At 44.5% G+C, this 17,080-nt stretch overlaps 1 protein-coding gene across 1 annotated transcript in view; it reads left to right on the forward strand.

Moving 5' to 3' along the window:
- Nucleotides 1-2,881: 2,881 nt before the first annotated feature.
- The window catches only part of LOC146782756 (vomeronasal type-2 receptor 26-like), a 186,697-nt gene continuing 172,498 nt past the window's right edge, over nucleotides 2,882-17,080 (forward strand). The window contains exon 1 of the mRNA XM_085637231.1: nucleotides 2,882-3,142. Within this exon, the coding sequence (XP_085493357.1) occupies nucleotides 2,885-3,142 (258 nt within the window). The 5' untranslated portion in view covers nucleotides 2,882-2,884. The remainder of the gene's footprint in view (nucleotides 3,143-17,080) is intronic.

The raw sequence follows: 17,080 nt of genomic DNA on the forward strand, positions 1-17,080 counted from the left end.
ATGGGCGGATTCTCGAAAAGTGGTGACATCTTGATCGGAGGGATCATGTGGGTCTACGCTTCAGCGCTGCAGGGAGAGGCCACCTTCCGCGTGAAGCCTGTGCCGGCCACGTGCCAGACGTAAGCAAACACCTCTCGCGAGAAATCATAAAATGAGTTTCGGAGAATGCAAGTACTTGATGAATGTCGGACCCTCTTGCAAGAGAGGTGTCACTGTAGGTTTCCACCAGTATTTACTGCCATGTTGTAAGTTGTATATTTTTAAAATGGGTAGCCAATGGCCATACCAGCGTAGCATTTAGCATTTTGTTAAAAAAAATTTGATTATTATCAGCAAACTTGTAAAACTGTTGGCAGTTACCGATTCATGTGTTGGTGTGAAAATACCTCCTTAAGGGAGTATCCTTTGCCCTATAATTATAGCAATCAGGGCTAAGTTAGGTATAGGGCGGACGGGCCCAGTTCTGCACCGCAACCCACCGGCTGAGCGCCCTATTTCAACAAATGTGTTTTTCCTAGAGTAACTGTTTATAGCTATCCTATAGCGTGTGTCTGCCGATAGAGACATCACTTTACACACCACCATTAACTCGCTACTTGGCGGAGCATGCAGGACCACGTCACAGCTGCTCGCTGCAGGGGGACTTGCAGGTTTCTAGGGGTTGGGGGCAAACAGGACTCCACTTGCTGTCTTCGTGAAAGTAGCCTGGGCTCAGTAGTGATAAGCACTCTGACCCTTGAGGAAAGGTTGTACAGAATAGAGCGCCCTGGGTCATCCGTGCAGGGTGCTCCTCTCTGATGATGGTTAAGAGTCTCACTGCCAGGGATAATGTTCTTGTAGAGAGAGGCACTAGTTGGGCTGCAATGAAATGATTATCATTTTGGAAAGACTAAATGGAGAAAGCATGCTTGCGACAAATAAATAGGACGTTCTCTCTACGTGTGGGTAGGCAAGCGCTAGTGAAAGAGAATTCCTGAATTTGGGACACCTCTGAAGTAGGATGTACAGTTTCCCATCAGGAGCAGTGGGGAAGCCATTCATAAGCAATCGAGGGGTGATACGAGAAGTCGGGTCCACTGCCCAAGAAAGAAGGCACAGCCTCCAAGAGCCAGGGTCAAGAGATGGTGCAGGCGTTAGGCCAAGCGAGTCCTACTGAAGTGGTGAGGAATGGAGCAATGTGTGGACATTGGAAACATGCTAAGGACTCAGAAGGTTGCACACAGAGTAGAAGAAAGAATCGTCCAGCAGGGGACTGAGATGGAACGGAGGCAGAAACAACCTAGATGTGAGAGAAAGGGCATGCTCGGCCTGGGACTCCAGGAATCAACACCGGGGGCTGCGGAGTAAAAGGCCCATGAACTTGGAAACAACAAGCAAGAGTTTGAAGGTCCCGAAGGAAAGGCACCAGGTGGATGGCCAGTCCTCGCTTGTCCGGGGCCGCAGCTTGGACTCTCCCTTGGAGCATTGGTCTTACTTCTTCATAAGGTCACAGCCTTGGCCTCGGCTGAGATGCTACAGGTTAACAAGTGCAGATGGCACAGTACTGCGTGGAATCAGTGGTCGCTTAGTGGGCATTGCTCATACACTCAACCCACCCAATGGCACTCCTCAGGGATCTGGACAGCAGCATGGAGTGAGGTCTGGCTGACTCCGGCAGACACAGGAGCAGTAGCTCTCTGAGTCCTCACTCCAGGAGATGAGGGAGCTCTTGTCGGCATTAACCTCACACACCTTCTCCCCAGGGACCACTCTCAGCAGTGATGGTTTGATCACCCTTCGAGAACCTTTCCAGAAGTTTGAGTAAGTTTAGCAAACTATCTGAGTTCACTGGCAGGGGCGCGGCGCCGCAGTGAACGGAGCCTTCCAAGTACGGTGTCACACTTCTCAGTCCCTTTCAGTGCTGATCAGGCAGGCGGGAAATGAATCCAGAGTCCTCTTCCCCAGGGCCTCTTCCCCAGCACCGCAGCCTTGCCCACGTTCCTCATGGGTATGATGAAAGTCTGGTCGTTGGACAGATTAGCACTTATTAAGCATCACAGGTAAAAAGAAGTACTCTTTGGGGTCCCAACATTTTCTTTACAAGGGCTGCCTTCCTTTTGAAAAATGTTACCTATAGTAAGCTTTTATAATATTTCTATAAAACAGTTGCATTTTAACTTCACTCCCTTCAGACTTGTGAACATCTGGCTACAGAAATATTAAGTAAAGAATTATTTGGGGGACGTCCAGTCTGGGGGTCCGTGCTCAACACTATATACGCTTCCTCTTGAGTAAAACATACACTAAACTTATCTTGTGATTGGGTATTTCTAACCTCTGATTTTCAAGTGAAACTGTAGAAGTACTTTCATGTTTTGAAGATATTTGCTCTGATGCTGTTTACCAAATGCTGCTTGATAAATACATTTTACAGAAACATGAGGAATCATAGTAAACACAGCTCTGATCAGGAAATAACAACCATAATCGCTGATTTATTCACTAATATTTGGACGTAGTGCTCCATTAACGAACCCAGTTAATTAGGAATAGATGCCCCTTTCCCTGGTAATGTCTCTTGACTAACCTTTAGTAAAATGCAAATAACACACTTTTGTCAAGACAATAAACTTTTATTCGATTTTCAAAGAAAATCATACAAGTACAGAATAAAACGTTTTCTGTATAAACAAGCAAGATTAAATACATATTCAGACACATCAGACCATAACACAAATTTATAAATAGCAGTCACCTTAAGAAGCAATTACATAAAATTTATATAAAAAATACGTTTTTTGTTTTTTAGAGAGCATATTATTTCTGCATATTGCCTACGTCTGACTTGTAAATTGCCTCTGTAAATTCCAGGTTTACGCTGCAAAATTACCAGTGGGTCCAGGCCATGGTGTTTGCAATTGAAGAAATTAACAACAACCCAACACTCTTACCCAACATCACCCTGGGATTTGAGATCTACGACTCCTGCAGAATGTTTCAGCGCTCCCTCCAGGGGACTCTGCAGATGCTTACAGGACAAGAGGTGTCCACTCCCAACTACCGATGTAACAGAGCTTTACCACCAGCCACCGTCATAGGCGACTCTGGATCCACACGCTCCATTGTTCTTGCGCTCATCCTGGGTCTATATAGGTACCCCCAGGTAAGGTGATACTGAGAGGTAAGTCAGGCAGGATCAAACCAATTCAGGAAGATGGAATGATTCAATGAAAGAGCAGCAGGGGCTAATGACATTGTTTGTCTGATGCCCTATAGCAGTTGAGAGGAGACTGTCAGGTATGAAATATAAGGCACACAGAGGGCAGAGACACTTTCCATGAAGTCTTTAAGATACCTGAACAAGGGATACCAGCTGATGTTAGTCTGTTTACTCTAGACACAGTAATGGTGACATGACAAGCAGACTACAGTCTGCTGTCGTATAGCCGTTGACGTCCATAGTATCCTGCACATTTTTGGCATAGTGAAGGAATTTTCAACCATTAGTCACGTGCTACACCACAGTAGTCGAGGTGAATCTTTTTTTTAGTCCGCATTTCCATGCAATGGCTGGTCCACCCCACAGTACATGAATATGGTAAGCTTCCCTGTGGGTCCCTGCCACCCCTGGCAGGGCATGGGGAATCACTGCACTCCCCCAAGGCACTCCTATCGCCCTGAAATTGAGCAGAGCTCCTCAATTCTACTGCAGGGGTGTGGTGGTATTCGAGAGTCAAGTTGACATGTGAATAATTGCAGGTTATCTGAATTTTGCTTGATAAATTTCCAAATATTCAAGGGTCAACAATGGTCAAGCTCGCCCCGGCCTTGTGACCAATGGGTGACGTATATTGCAGATGTTACCACTTTTGACTGCAGACCTTTCAACTCTTTGAAGCAGTTCTCAGTGCACCAGTCCCAGCTCATACCTTTGAGGTTACTCTACAGTTATAATCTTTCGTGAGAAAACTGCAATAAACCCCCACTAAAGCAGAGGGTAGAAGGGAGCACATTTGGTTTTACACCATAGAAAGAATTCTGTTTGTGTCATGTAAATTCAATTGCAAGCTATATGGGACACATTGTATATCATTCGTCCTTGACAGTGAAGTGATAAAAGCTCAATGCTAATACCCTGTAGAAATAAAAATGAAAAAACTAATGAAGATAGGAAGTTTAAAATTATGCACTGTGTCTAAAAGGTGACAGTATCTGCTTCCGGTATGCTACGGCTTTGAATCCTTCCAGGTCTGTCACTCTTGGGGAATTACAGCCAACTTCCTTTTGACTATGGCACTACATTTTAACTTCCTTTTGACTCTGGCACTACATTTTAACTTCCCTTTGACTCTGGCACTACATGTTACCTTCCCTTTGACTCTGGCACTACATTTTAACTTCCCTTTGACTCTGGCACTACATGTTACCTTCCCTTTGACTCTGGCACTATATTTTAACTTCCCTTTGACTTTGGCACTACATTTTAACTTCCCTTTGACTCTGGCACTACATTTTAACTTCCCTTTGACTCTGGCACTACATTTTAACTTCCGTTTGACTGTGGCACTACATTTTAACTTCTCTCTCACTCTGGCACTACATTTTAACTTCCCTTTGACTGTGGTACTACATTTTAACTTCTCTTTCACTCTGGCACTACATTGTAACTTCCCTTTGACTGTGGCACTACATTTTAACTTCCCTCTTTGCACAAGAACTTTTTATAGGAAGAGAGTCAGCAGGACCATTGTTTTATTATGTTATGTTGTAATGTTAAAAGCACTTGTTATCGCGCAGTGACTCACACCCCGTAAGTGTATCTCGGAGCTTCAACAACAAATATTGTCAGATAATGTCACAGGGGATGTAGCATGGGAATCCATTAGGGATACAGTAAAGGTTGTTATTATGGGCCAGGTCATTCTCATCCAGAAAGAGAAGGGCAGCTCAGGCTGAACAGAATCATTTAGATCAAGAGGCAAGACCCATCTCAGTACTGAAACTATTTAGGGTCACAAGAGGCCGGCCACCTTGTGCTACTGACTATGAGAAGGGCTATGTAGACATTCTGTATATATTGGATACATTTTTTAATCCAAGGCCTGACATTTTGACTGTCTCTTGGATCATGAAATCTGTTCTGTTTTTGAAGTCTTTCTAAAGTGATCAAAGTCTTTAAAGCTCTGCTGGAAAGTAACAGCTCAGTGAGCTGGCGAATGTTAAACCACTTCTCAGTCTTATTGGCTGTTTAGGGCAAAGGAGAAAAATCGGACTCTGCAGCAGGGGTGTCTGGCTAGAATACACCTGCCAAAACTGTCCAAAGGCAAGAGAGACACCCCAGAGTGGTTGACTAAAGAGGAGGGGGTTAGTTCAGCCGTCAAAGTGTTTATCAGCGATAAACCTACATGGCCAAACAGCTCTCGAATGATATGGCACTTGCAGTGATAAAGGTGATAAAGTATTTTTTGCCCACTTATTGGGTCATGAGCTCAGCGTCTGAGTAAATAGTTACCTTAATGAGTACAAAAGTCAAGGACTGGTGTCCTGTACCTGCAGCAATCACACTTTCATAATGAACTATGATACCACCATCAAAATGCTCCCACTCAAATTGATTACTGATTTTTAACTACCCAGATCAATCTGAGCTTTTAGGGACTGCTACGCCTCTAATATCACCATGAGGGAGGACAATAAATTTGAAACAGCAAAGAGGACAAATAATTCTCTCTTGATCATCATTCTGGGTGCCAAAAAGGCCCTTGACTGCATTGACTTGGGGTTAGTGGACAAGCTTTAACCACTGCCACTGCCATTTCATTTTCATTTTTCTTTATCTAATTTACATTGGATACCACACAGATGCCACCCTCAGAATACAAGTTAATAATAGTGTATCTCTCTAGACTGATTTTCCCAAAATCTCCAGACTGGGTTGTCCATTGTCTCCATTATGTTTTGGCAATGGATACCTTTAGCTTTCATCAGCTGCTCCATACAAGCAGTAATGTAAAAGAATATGATTGTTTAATTTGTAATCATTCAGATAATGATAGGTTTTACATTCTTTTGCATTTTTTAAAATCTCATTATAGTGTTACCCAAGTCTATTTAAATTAAAGTAACTTACGTATGAAGCCTACAACAATACGTTGCAAAAACAACAGTTGATAGACAGAATGTAGAACAATGTCATACATTCACCCCAGTACAGAGATCTGGGCCGAAATCCATCGTTTTTTTGCTCACCATGCCATTCCAGTTTGAACCCAGCCATATGCAAATCAGTCTTGACCCTGTGCCTCATGGGAACAGTCCAGCCCGAACTGCCAAGCCAGGTCCTCCCTGGGCTGGAACCAAGCATCCTAGGACCGGTTTCGGGGTTTCACCCCTCTTCAGCCAGGATAGCTTGATTCCAGTGGCATGGAGAGCACGGGACTCACGTCTGAGCATACCCGTCCCACTCGGGGTGACAAATGCAAAAAAACAGTTGATGGACCGAATGCAGAACAATGTCATACATTCACCCCAGTACAGAGGTCTGGGCCTAAATCCATCGTTATTTTGCTCACTATGCCATTCCAGTTTGAACCCAGCCAGATGCAAATCAGTCATGACCCTGTGCCTCATGGGAACAGTCCAGTCCGAACTGCCAAGCCAGGTCCTCCCTGGACTGGAACCAAGCATCCGAGGACCGGTTTCGGGGTTTCACCCCTCTTCTGCCAGGATAGCTTGATTCCAGTGGCATGGAGAGCACGGGACTCGCGTCTGAGCATACCCGTCCCACTCGGGGTGACAAATGCAAAAACAACAGTTGATGGACAGAATGCAGAACAATGTCATACATTCACCCCAGTACAGAGATCTGGGCCTAAATCCATCGTTTTTTTGCTCACCATGCCATTCCAGTTTGAACACAGCCATATGCAAATCATTCTTGACCCTGTGCCTCAAGGGAACAGTCCAGCCCGAACTGCCAAGCCAGGTCCTCCCTGGACTGGAACCAAGCCAGGTCTAAACTGGGGTGGCATGGTGAGCAAAAGAATGATGGATTTAATCCAGATCTCTTGACTGGGGGTGAATGTTTTGATTTGTTCTGCACTCCGTCCATCAATTGTTTACCTTTTGCTTTTACAACAATACGTTGAGCATAAAATATGACAAGAATCCAAAAATAAATTTGGAGAAAAGTACTGTGACCACACAGAATGTAGCTTACCATTTGAAAATAAAATTTCAAGCAATACTGCCTTTTGAATAACAAGTGTATGTTTTTATTTCACAAAAGATAAGCTATGCTGCAACAAGTCCACTCCTGGGAGTCCGAAACCTGTTCCCGTCCTTTTTCCGTACTGTCCCCAGTGATGACTTCCAATCTCTTGGGCTGGCCCAATTAGTGATACACTTTGGATGGACGTGGGTAGGAATTCTGGCCTCCGATGATGATTATGGACAGCAGTGCAGTCAAGTAGTACAGCAAGAGCTTATCAACGCTGGAGCTTGTCTAGCCTTCAACGAGAACATTCTCCTAAGCCGAGCAGACAAGAATGCCCTTCATATCGCTCAAGTTATCAAAAGCTCAACAGCTACAGCCATTGTCATAATTTCTTCTGTCGCTTACCTGCCGCGTATTCTGGATGAGATGGTGAGACAGAATGTAACTGGGAAAACCTGGATTGCCAGCGAAGGCTGGTCAACCTCTTTCATCGTCCCTTTTGAGAAATACTCTGAAATCCTATCCAGCACCATTGGTTTTGCATTCCACAGTGGTGAGATGGTGGGCTTTCAAGAATATTTCACAAGCATCCACCCTTCAACATCTCCACAGGATACTTTTGTGAGAATGTTCTGGGAAGGAGCTTTTAGTTGTCAGTGGCTGGACTGGGAAAACCCCCTGACAAGGGACAACAAAACCAAGAAATGCACTGGAGCTGAAAAACTGAGCAGTCTTCCTATGAACAGTATCATGGACTTTAGAATCACTTCCAACATCTACAATGCTGTTTATGCCACCGCAGTAGCGTTGGATGATCTAAGGAACTGCTTGAAAGTTGGAGGGTCTTCTCAAGAGACTTGTGCAAATATCTCAGCCTTCCACCCATGGCAGGTAAGTGACCTTTCTGACGATTATTCAACAATCACAATGTGAAAGGTAAGCTAGGCAAGGGACAAGTGACTGTATCCCAAACATGCAAGCTCTCTGGCAAGCACTAAGATACACCATTGTGCAGACAGCCTTGGAGGCAATTTCTATCCCTGGTTACCCATGTGACTATAAAGTAGCACGCAACATGTCCTTAGTGTGAGTTTCTTCGCTGTGTCCCATAGTGCACATATTGGTACAGAAATGACACTCTCCAAAAAAGGGGATCCGATTCACCTTCAGAAGCAGGGATTAGGCAGTCTCAGGTGGAATTACATACATGGAGAAAGAACACAATTATGTTAACGTTGCAGACCAGATTTATTTACTTTATCAAGCTTTTATGCAGTTGGCATAAGATTGAAAATCCCAGAAAGCATAAAACATTTCAGGCACAAACACTCAAAATTGCTACAGAGACCTACAAAATGAACTGAAATCCAATTAGCAACTTATCCTATTGAAGTGCATTTAATTGTGAAAAAAAAGGTTGCAGGAGAAACTAAAGAAAATACAGTGCTTCTAATTGCTCTTAACTCTTGTTCTGTGGGAATTGTCTTTTTTTCTTCGTGCTGTAAACAATAGTAAAACATATTCCTAAAGGTTGTAGTTTTTACGGAATCACATTTTAACGTTACCATGAGCCATTAATTACACAAAAGTTGCAGATTTCTGTAAAGCTAAGTAACATTTAAAGGGGCAATCCATGTGTCTAGTACTACATGTGCAACAATAACCAAAGATAGATATTCTGGGATGCTGCTTTGTTTGATGATGCCAGCTGAGGGTTTGAGACCTAGGTTGTCATCATTAACTGGATGGCTCGTTTAGGACCCTTGATTGACAACCTCAAATGCGAGAAAACATTTTAAGGAAGAATTATTTTTTCCTGACACTTTCCTCAACATAATTATAGAGGTAGTTTGCTGACAGTTTATCCCCCAAATTTCCAATTTTGCAAGATATTTTTTTCTTTAAAACTCGTCAACCATTGCCAAGTTTTAAAAACGTGTTTTGTTAAAAAAAATCATAAACGTTTTAGAGGAAAAACTTAGAGGTTTTCACATTCCTTCCATTGGCAGTGGCACCTCAGTCAACCTTTCTGTAAATGAGAATGGTTTAAAATGATCAGCGACCCTTTAGCAAATCCAACGTCCAGCAACTCCCAAAAGGAGTGTTGATCATATGGGATAACATGTTTGCTAAATGATTTTATGGTATGAGTTCTCATACAGAAACTATGCTTCCTTTTTCAAACTTTGGTACATCCTGAGTATTTTGCTACTCAAGCTAAATAAGAAACAAAACTAATGGATAGATTTAAACCCTAAAGCCCTCAATCTGAGGATCTCTGACCCACACAAGTTAAGCACCATTTTTTTCTGGAGCTGTGGGGGAATGCCTAGTAATAGTAAATTTGAATCCAGAACATTCCCTCATGACATGTGAGAAAAATGTGTTTGTTTAGCCAACGTTGGAGGTTTGCAAACTACTTCTGGGTAGGAAAACATGATGAGAGCCACAGAAGTCACTACTCCCTAGACTCCCCTGAGTGTCTAGCTGTCAGAAATGTGTTGGTTTGGTAGGATTCCCTACATGCCTGCTGAATTAAGGCCCCAAATCTACAGCTACTCAATTTGCAAAAATGGGTCAGTTTTGAAATGACATATTTGATTTGATCATATTGCGCATTGGGCGTTTCCTGTCACGGACACTAGGGTCACCCACACAAGTGAAGTTCCATTTGTTTTGGGAGACATGGAAGAATGCTGGGTGGTAGAACATTTATGGTTCCCTGAAGAGTCTAGAATTTTCTCTTACAGCAATGTGAAGAAATGGTGTGTTATTAACCAAAATTTGAGGTTTGCAAGGTGAAGTACTGGGTATTTTAAGCCCAGCGGTGCAGGGGAACACACCCTATGACTTCAGGGTTCTTCCTGTTTCAGACCTACAGAAACACAGAGTCTTCTGGGTGAAGTCAAAGATCAGTTTATAGGCTGCAGACCAATTACAGGTATCCTAGAAGTACAACAGCGTGTATGTTCTCAGGAGACTGCTGAAAATCACAGAAACGGGCTTCTCCTTAAATACAAAATATTCTGCTTCAGGCACACATTCCTTGGTTTACGATATGGCCATTACATGTATACATTACAAACGAAAAGGCAGAGTCATGACGACCATCCCACATTCCAGTTAAGCCAGCCCGCAATTATTTACCCAGCAAGGCTCAGATCCCACATCAGATATCGATAGGCCCCAATAAACATGAGCATCTCCTGTTTGGAAAACAAGCCATAAAGCAGGAACAGTCAGGTGCGAAAGAGATTAGCTGGAGGCTCGTGTTTAATGTAAAGGCTTTATGGTGTGTCAAGCCCTGATGCTAATCACAGGTGGCCAGAGGACGGGGAACTCGTGAGACCGGACTGACCTGGGGCAGCGGAGCCAAGCTGCCCAGGTCACAGAGAAGTCAAAGGAAAGCACATGTGCTCTAAAAGGCTCGTATTTGCTTCATGCTATGTAGCCTATGTGAGGGCAACCATAAGATGGCCACCGCTCTAAGATGGAACCCACGTAGTGATGTATAATAACGTATACACAGTGCATTCATAGCTAAAACGTTACACAAAGCACTTGTACATACCGCATTAACCATTCGCGGTTCACTAATACCGGGATAGACAGGGGTAGGGCCCTGCCTCCTACGCGGTCCCAAATTCTAAAGTACGACAGAGGGCTTCTGGGTAGGGAAACCTGGTAAGATCTACACATGTCACCCCAACCTAGACTCCCCTGGGCATCTAGTGTTCACAAATGTGGGGGATTTGTAGGTTTCCCTAGGTGCTTGCTAAGTGAGGTCCCAAAATCCACTGCTACTCAAATTGTAAAAAAGGGTTGGTTTCGAAAGGACAATGTGGTCTGTCCATGTTGTGTTTTGGGTCCTTTTCTGTCACTGGCACTAGGTCCACCCACAGATATGAGTTACAATTTTTATCATAAGACGTGGGGAAACATTGGGTAAATATTTGTGGCTCTCCACATATGCCAGGACTTTCCTTCCCAGAAATATGAGGAAAATGTGTGTTTTTAGCCAAAGTTTGAGGTTTGCAAAGGCTTCTGGGTAAGAAAATCTGGTGGGAGCCACACAAGTCACAAAACCCCAGACAGCCCTGCTGTCTATGTTTCAGAAATGACTGGGTTTGCCAAGCCATACAAGTGAGGTACTGTTTTTATTGGAAGACATGTAGGAACACAAAATAGTGGAACATTTGTTATTACCAACTGGATTTCTCTGTATTTGTGGCTTCCAAATATATGCCAGTATGCAATAAAGAAGTCTTTTTTCAAAATGCCTTCTGAATCACATTATAGCATGGGTAATCCCAATTCAGAGGTGTACAAATACACAAACTGGAAGTAGGTTGGTAGCACGACAATTAAGAAATATGGGCTCCCTCTTAGAAAAATATCAAAAAGGTGGTATAAATTATACATTTTTGTTATTAACCTCTATTTGTTTCTGAAAGCTTGGAAAATGGTGATTTTAGCACTGCAAACATTTCCCTGATGCCATTTTTAGGGAAAAAAAGACATACACGGTCTTATACATATTCTAGCAGCTAACCCCACCTGACGTAATCACTGTGCTCCAAGCACTAGTTGCCCACCTCTAAAGACCAGTTACCAATTGGCAAAACATTAGAGATATTTCAACAAAACCGAGAGGCAACAAAACAAAGTGTATCCAAAGAAGGTTTGTACAAGAAGCAATGGAGATAAGACTAAGTTTGCTTGTTTATATTTTTTTTATTTGTGTTCTTCAGAATATGCAAACATGTGCAGTCAATGCGTTTAGCCTTATTACAGGCTTTCTCAGGGTAGAATTAGATAAAAAGGCATTACAGACCAATGTGGGCAAACAGCGCCTTAAAGGACAACCTGTCATCTGGAGTACACTTGTAAGAAATGGATTTCTATACATCGTAGCTTGAGAGTTGCTTAACCTATGGTGAGGTTGAGGTTGAGAGTTAAAAGTCTTTAGATCAGCCGTCCAGCCATTTTCAACAAGAAAATTGCATCCAGCAATCAGGCAGTGCCAAGACACAGCCCCCTTTCTCTGACCGATTTCGACCACAGGTCCCCATGTCCAAGGGCCACGCCTCATAAATAATTGAGAAGAGGGCACGTGGCCCTCCTCCTGGGCCAATTTCTGCCCCCGGACCCATCCCCAATGGACTACCCATAGGTTAGAAGGGGAACGGGGGCACACAGCCCCCATCACCAGGTTGACTTCATTTTAGATGTCATCAGTGGTGTCACTGACCATGTAATGAGTGATGTACTATGTGAGGTCATAAGCAGTGCATTGTCGAGACATCATTTATAGTTAGCTTATGTGCTGAATTTCACAGGTTTTGGACAAGAGCAATCTCAGCCTAACTATAACGTCCATTTTACCTTTGGATTTTTCAGTGTATTTCTAAGGTTTATTTATTCAATTCCCTAACTATAATGTCCCTGTACCCTTTGTTTTTAAGTACATTTCTATAATTTTCAAAAGTTATTTCCTAACTACAACAAACCCTTTAACCTGTATCAATGTCTATATGGGTGTGTGAGTGGGTGTGTGAGTGGTTTTGTGGGTGTGTGAGTGTGAGTGGATGTGTAATGGGTTTTGTGGGTGTGCGAGTGGATGCCTGAGTGGCTGTATAGGTCAGTGAGTGAGTGTGTGTGTGTGAGTGATTGTTTGGGTCTGAAAGTAGATGTGATAGTGGCAGAATGGGTGTGTGAGTTAGTGTCTGAGTGTCTGTATTGGTATATCAGTAGCTGTGTGAGTGACTGAGCCAGAATGGGACCTCACCTGCTCCTTTATCCAACAAGAGTCCACAGCTTTGCATGAACTGTCTACCCAACTGGAGTTCATTCTCCTGGTTAATTAGTAAGTGCTACCTCGTTGGATAAATATCTAGTGCGTATTCCACACTACAGCTGCGTAATGGACCACAAGGAAATGCCTCCTTTGACCTTTTGTGCATTTTAGCAATGCGACTGTTCCTTGTGCATCTTCTTCTAGAAATCTGTGATAATATGAATCCTCCTAACCCGAAGACAACAAGACTACAAAGAGGTGAATCTCAACCAAACAAGGGTACTTCCTCTTGGCTATATGAAGCAAGTGCTTCTTTGTTTGGTGGAAATGTCCTCAAATTCTGCTCATTTGAATACTGGTAATCATTTAAAGGGAGAAACATGGACTCTGCTCTCACCAGGAGATGACAAGAAGAAAAACACTCATCACAGTCACTACACATCGGATTACTCTCAAATAGATCAATGATGCATTCACCTCCATTAAGGATTTCATACTGTTTTTAACATGGAATACGATAGGAAATACACCTGCTTTACCTTTTCCAAGAAGAAGTGGATCTTCAACTGGGGCACTTGCTATGTTTATATTTGTAAGTGCCTCTCGTTGAGGTTGAATTTGAGTGAAATGAGCATTAGGGCTAGAACGGCCTGGCCCAAACCTAATGGGGGTGTGGGGCAGTGCGCCCCTTTTCCCGGGCTGATGTTGGACCCAGGGACACCATCCCCCAGGGCCTGGCCAAAACTTAATGTTGGACGGGGACCGCGCGGCCCGCTCCCTCAGCTGAATTCGATCTCAGCGACCAATCCCCCAGGGTTCAGACACTTTATGCTGGGTGCCCTGGAGCCCACCCAGGGCACCCAGTGTGCAACTTTGAGGACCATGGAGGAGCTTCAATACCCCAGTGGTCCCTGACGGCTCCCTGCCTCCAGCAGGAGCCGGCATTGCTTACACATGTAGGGAGCAGCAAAAAATGTTCCCCCTGCATGTAGGAGCAATCTTTTCATCTGTTATCCTGCCTGCTTTACAACGGGCAGGAAAACAGATGAAAAGTTCTCTCCCAGCAATCAGGAGCAGGTTTGATCCTCCTGCCAACTGGGAGCAGAGTTACAGTTTGCTGTTGCTTGGCCAGAATTGTGAAAGCTACCGCCAAGTGAAAGCAAACTGCTATCTCCTGAGGGTAGGCACCTATGGAGACAGCAGCAGCCAGTCCTGGGGGGTAGCGGTCCACAGGGCCATAATTGGCTCCAGGAGGAGGGGCACGCGGACCCCCTCCCACTTCTATTTTATTTGGTCCCCACCATTAATAAGAGCCCATGGTGGAGGCCCATGTGCCTTCCTCCTTTTTAGGTCTCGCCTGAGACAGCGCTTTAGCGCTGCTCTCGTGAGAGCTTTTGTAAATGGGGGATCTGGAAGTGCAAACAAGTGCTTTCAGGCCTCCAAATACAGTGCATGTGCGCCGGCTGGGCACGCGCACCATTTGGAGGCCTGAAAGCACTCATTTGCTTTCACTTTCGCGGCCGCACGGCCGCTTTGATGTGTGATCGCGATCACTTTCACACAGTGCATGTGCACCGGGCGCGCGCACCATTTGGCAGCCTGTGTGTACATTTCGCGGGCACTTTGATGTTCTCAGTGAGCCGCGCGGCCACTGCGAACATCAAAGCGCCCGCGAAATGTACACGCCATTTGCCACCCCCTCCCTTATCCCACTTCCTGCTTGTCTTGTTATAGATCGCTGTCTCTTAGCTCATAATGGCCGGGCTTCACAGCACTAGCTAGATGCAACAGTTGTCACACACCCACTATGAAGAGGGATTACAAATAAAAAAAAATGAAATACTGTCTGTTTAATCCAAGAATGTTGTAAATGCTGATGTGAAAGGAAGAGTCCAAATGAAAATGTTTACACTTTTTGTACTATATTTGTTTCGTCGTGAAAACTCTTGGTACAGAAGTGGCACTGTTTCTTTAGCACAGAGCACTGGTGCTTATTTTTTTTCAACGATTATAATGTTTAGTTTAGGCTATGAAAATACGAAAGTGTACATCAACATCAAATATTTAAAAAAAAAAAAATTCTTTCATTGAAAAGGATAGATTGCATAAGGGCCTGGAGCTTTGCGAGCTGTTCCCTCTCTGGATAGACGCCCCATCCCCTCTGTCCGTCCCTGTGCACGGGTGCGCGTCCACGCTGTAGCACCCGAGGTCGCCCCCACATACCATACATACGTCAGCCAGCCGTTAACCTTCTCTCTTCCCTGCACAAACTGGCCCATTGTGCCCCTACCTCCCTGAAACACCGCCCCTCCATTTGCACTGCTCCCCATCGTGCGCTCTTCACACCCACTCCTCTTCACTCCCTGCGCAGCACAACTCTCAGTCTCACTCTGCCACAGCTGCACAATGAGTGGACCCTCCCTCTGCACCCCACCCTGCCCCCTGATCCTGGCGTCTTTTCCATACACACTCCACCCACCCTTCCGCTGCACATTGTGTGTCCTCCTTTTACAGTTCACCACCTCAGTCTTCAAACACTGTACGTGCCTTTTAAAATGGTACCCATACGTTTCTCTACACCCCAACATTTCCTCGATCCTTCACTGCACCCCGTTACCTACTCTCCTTCACTGCACCCAGTAACCTACTCTTCCCTCTGCATAATCAATCCATATTTCCTTGTTATCCACTACACCTGATTGTTTCCTTTCTCGGTACACTGCTTCCAACTTTTCTTCTGATTCAGCATTTCCGTTCTACTGCCTGATGATGTTTCCGCCTCCTTTCTTTTCTTTTTTTTACATATTTATATAGCGCAAACTCGACCCGAAGCTATCGGAGCGCTTTACATGATCATCAGTTATGTTACACAAGGACACATTCATTCTTTGGTAGAAAGGGGGAGATTAAGTAATTTGCCTGGAATCACAGGATGTTGAGCAGAGGACGCCAAGACTCGAATCTGGTTCCCCAGCGCCACAGTCGGCAGTCCTGGCCGTTACGTCACCTTCCTTTTCTGGCCTCTTGTACCTCTTGCTGTGACCGCTGCCTCTTCTATGCCCTGTATGCCTCTCTGAGGATCTGCTTCCCCCGCCGACACCTCCCCTTCCTTACTAGTGCCCTTATATCCGCCTCTTCCCCCTGCCAGCATGTTCTCTCCCCACCCTCTCTCTCTCCAGGCCTCTCTTGTCTCCAGACCTCACCTAAACCCTTAATGACTTTCGTCCGTCCCCTATGGACACTGTCATCTCTCTCCCACTCCCAGTCTGCTCGCCCTCTCTGCCAGGCTCCCTCCCTCTGCCCCTCCACCCTCCCGTGTCCTCAGTGCTTTTCGCACTTGGCTGAGCCCTCTGACTCCCGCAGCGAGCGTTAGTTTTAGACACAGCTGTACAGATTGAGTGCATCGGTGGCTGCCTTTAAACACTGCAAATCCCCAGGTTTCACCACCACTTTCCTTTTCACCATTTATTTATTTTATTTTTATTTTAAAAGTTTTATATAGCGCTAGCTTGACCCGAAAGTATCAGAGCGCTTTACATACACACTGTAAACAAGCATTTGCAATGCAATAGGTCTCGCATTTACGCGAGTTTGAGCTATTGACATTGCAAATGACAATGCCTTTTATTTTTGTTTTTTTAACATAACTAAAAGGCATTGTCATTTACAATGCCAATAGCTTAAACTCGTGTAAATGCGAGACCTATTGCATTGCAAATGCTTGTTGTATATGGTACCAATAGTCACACATGTCCCTGGCAACTGACCCACCTGGGGGCTATCATGTTTATCTTTACATTTTTACACAAATTTGTGGTGTTTTTTGCTGTAAAAAGTTTAGCAAAATGCTTTTTGGTCCTGGCAGAGTCCCTAAGGGAACCGAACACCAGGCCTAGGGGATTAAGGAATTCCTATACTGCTCCCTTCTCTACTTTTTCATTTTCCTTTGGGACTAGGCTGAGGCTCAGTCTCAAAATGGCTGCCAACACTTACTGGTTGAAGTGTTGGCCGCCAATCAAATCTTTGCATGAGATCATGAGAATTCGGAGAGGGAGAAGTCCCTAGAAATAGATATTTGGATTTTCTGT

This window comes from Triturus cristatus, chromosome 12 (assembly GCF_964204655.1).
Source record: "Triturus cristatus chromosome 12, aTriCri1.1, whole genome shotgun sequence".
NCBI lineage: Eukaryota > Metazoa > Chordata > Amphibia > Caudata > Salamandridae > Triturus > Triturus cristatus.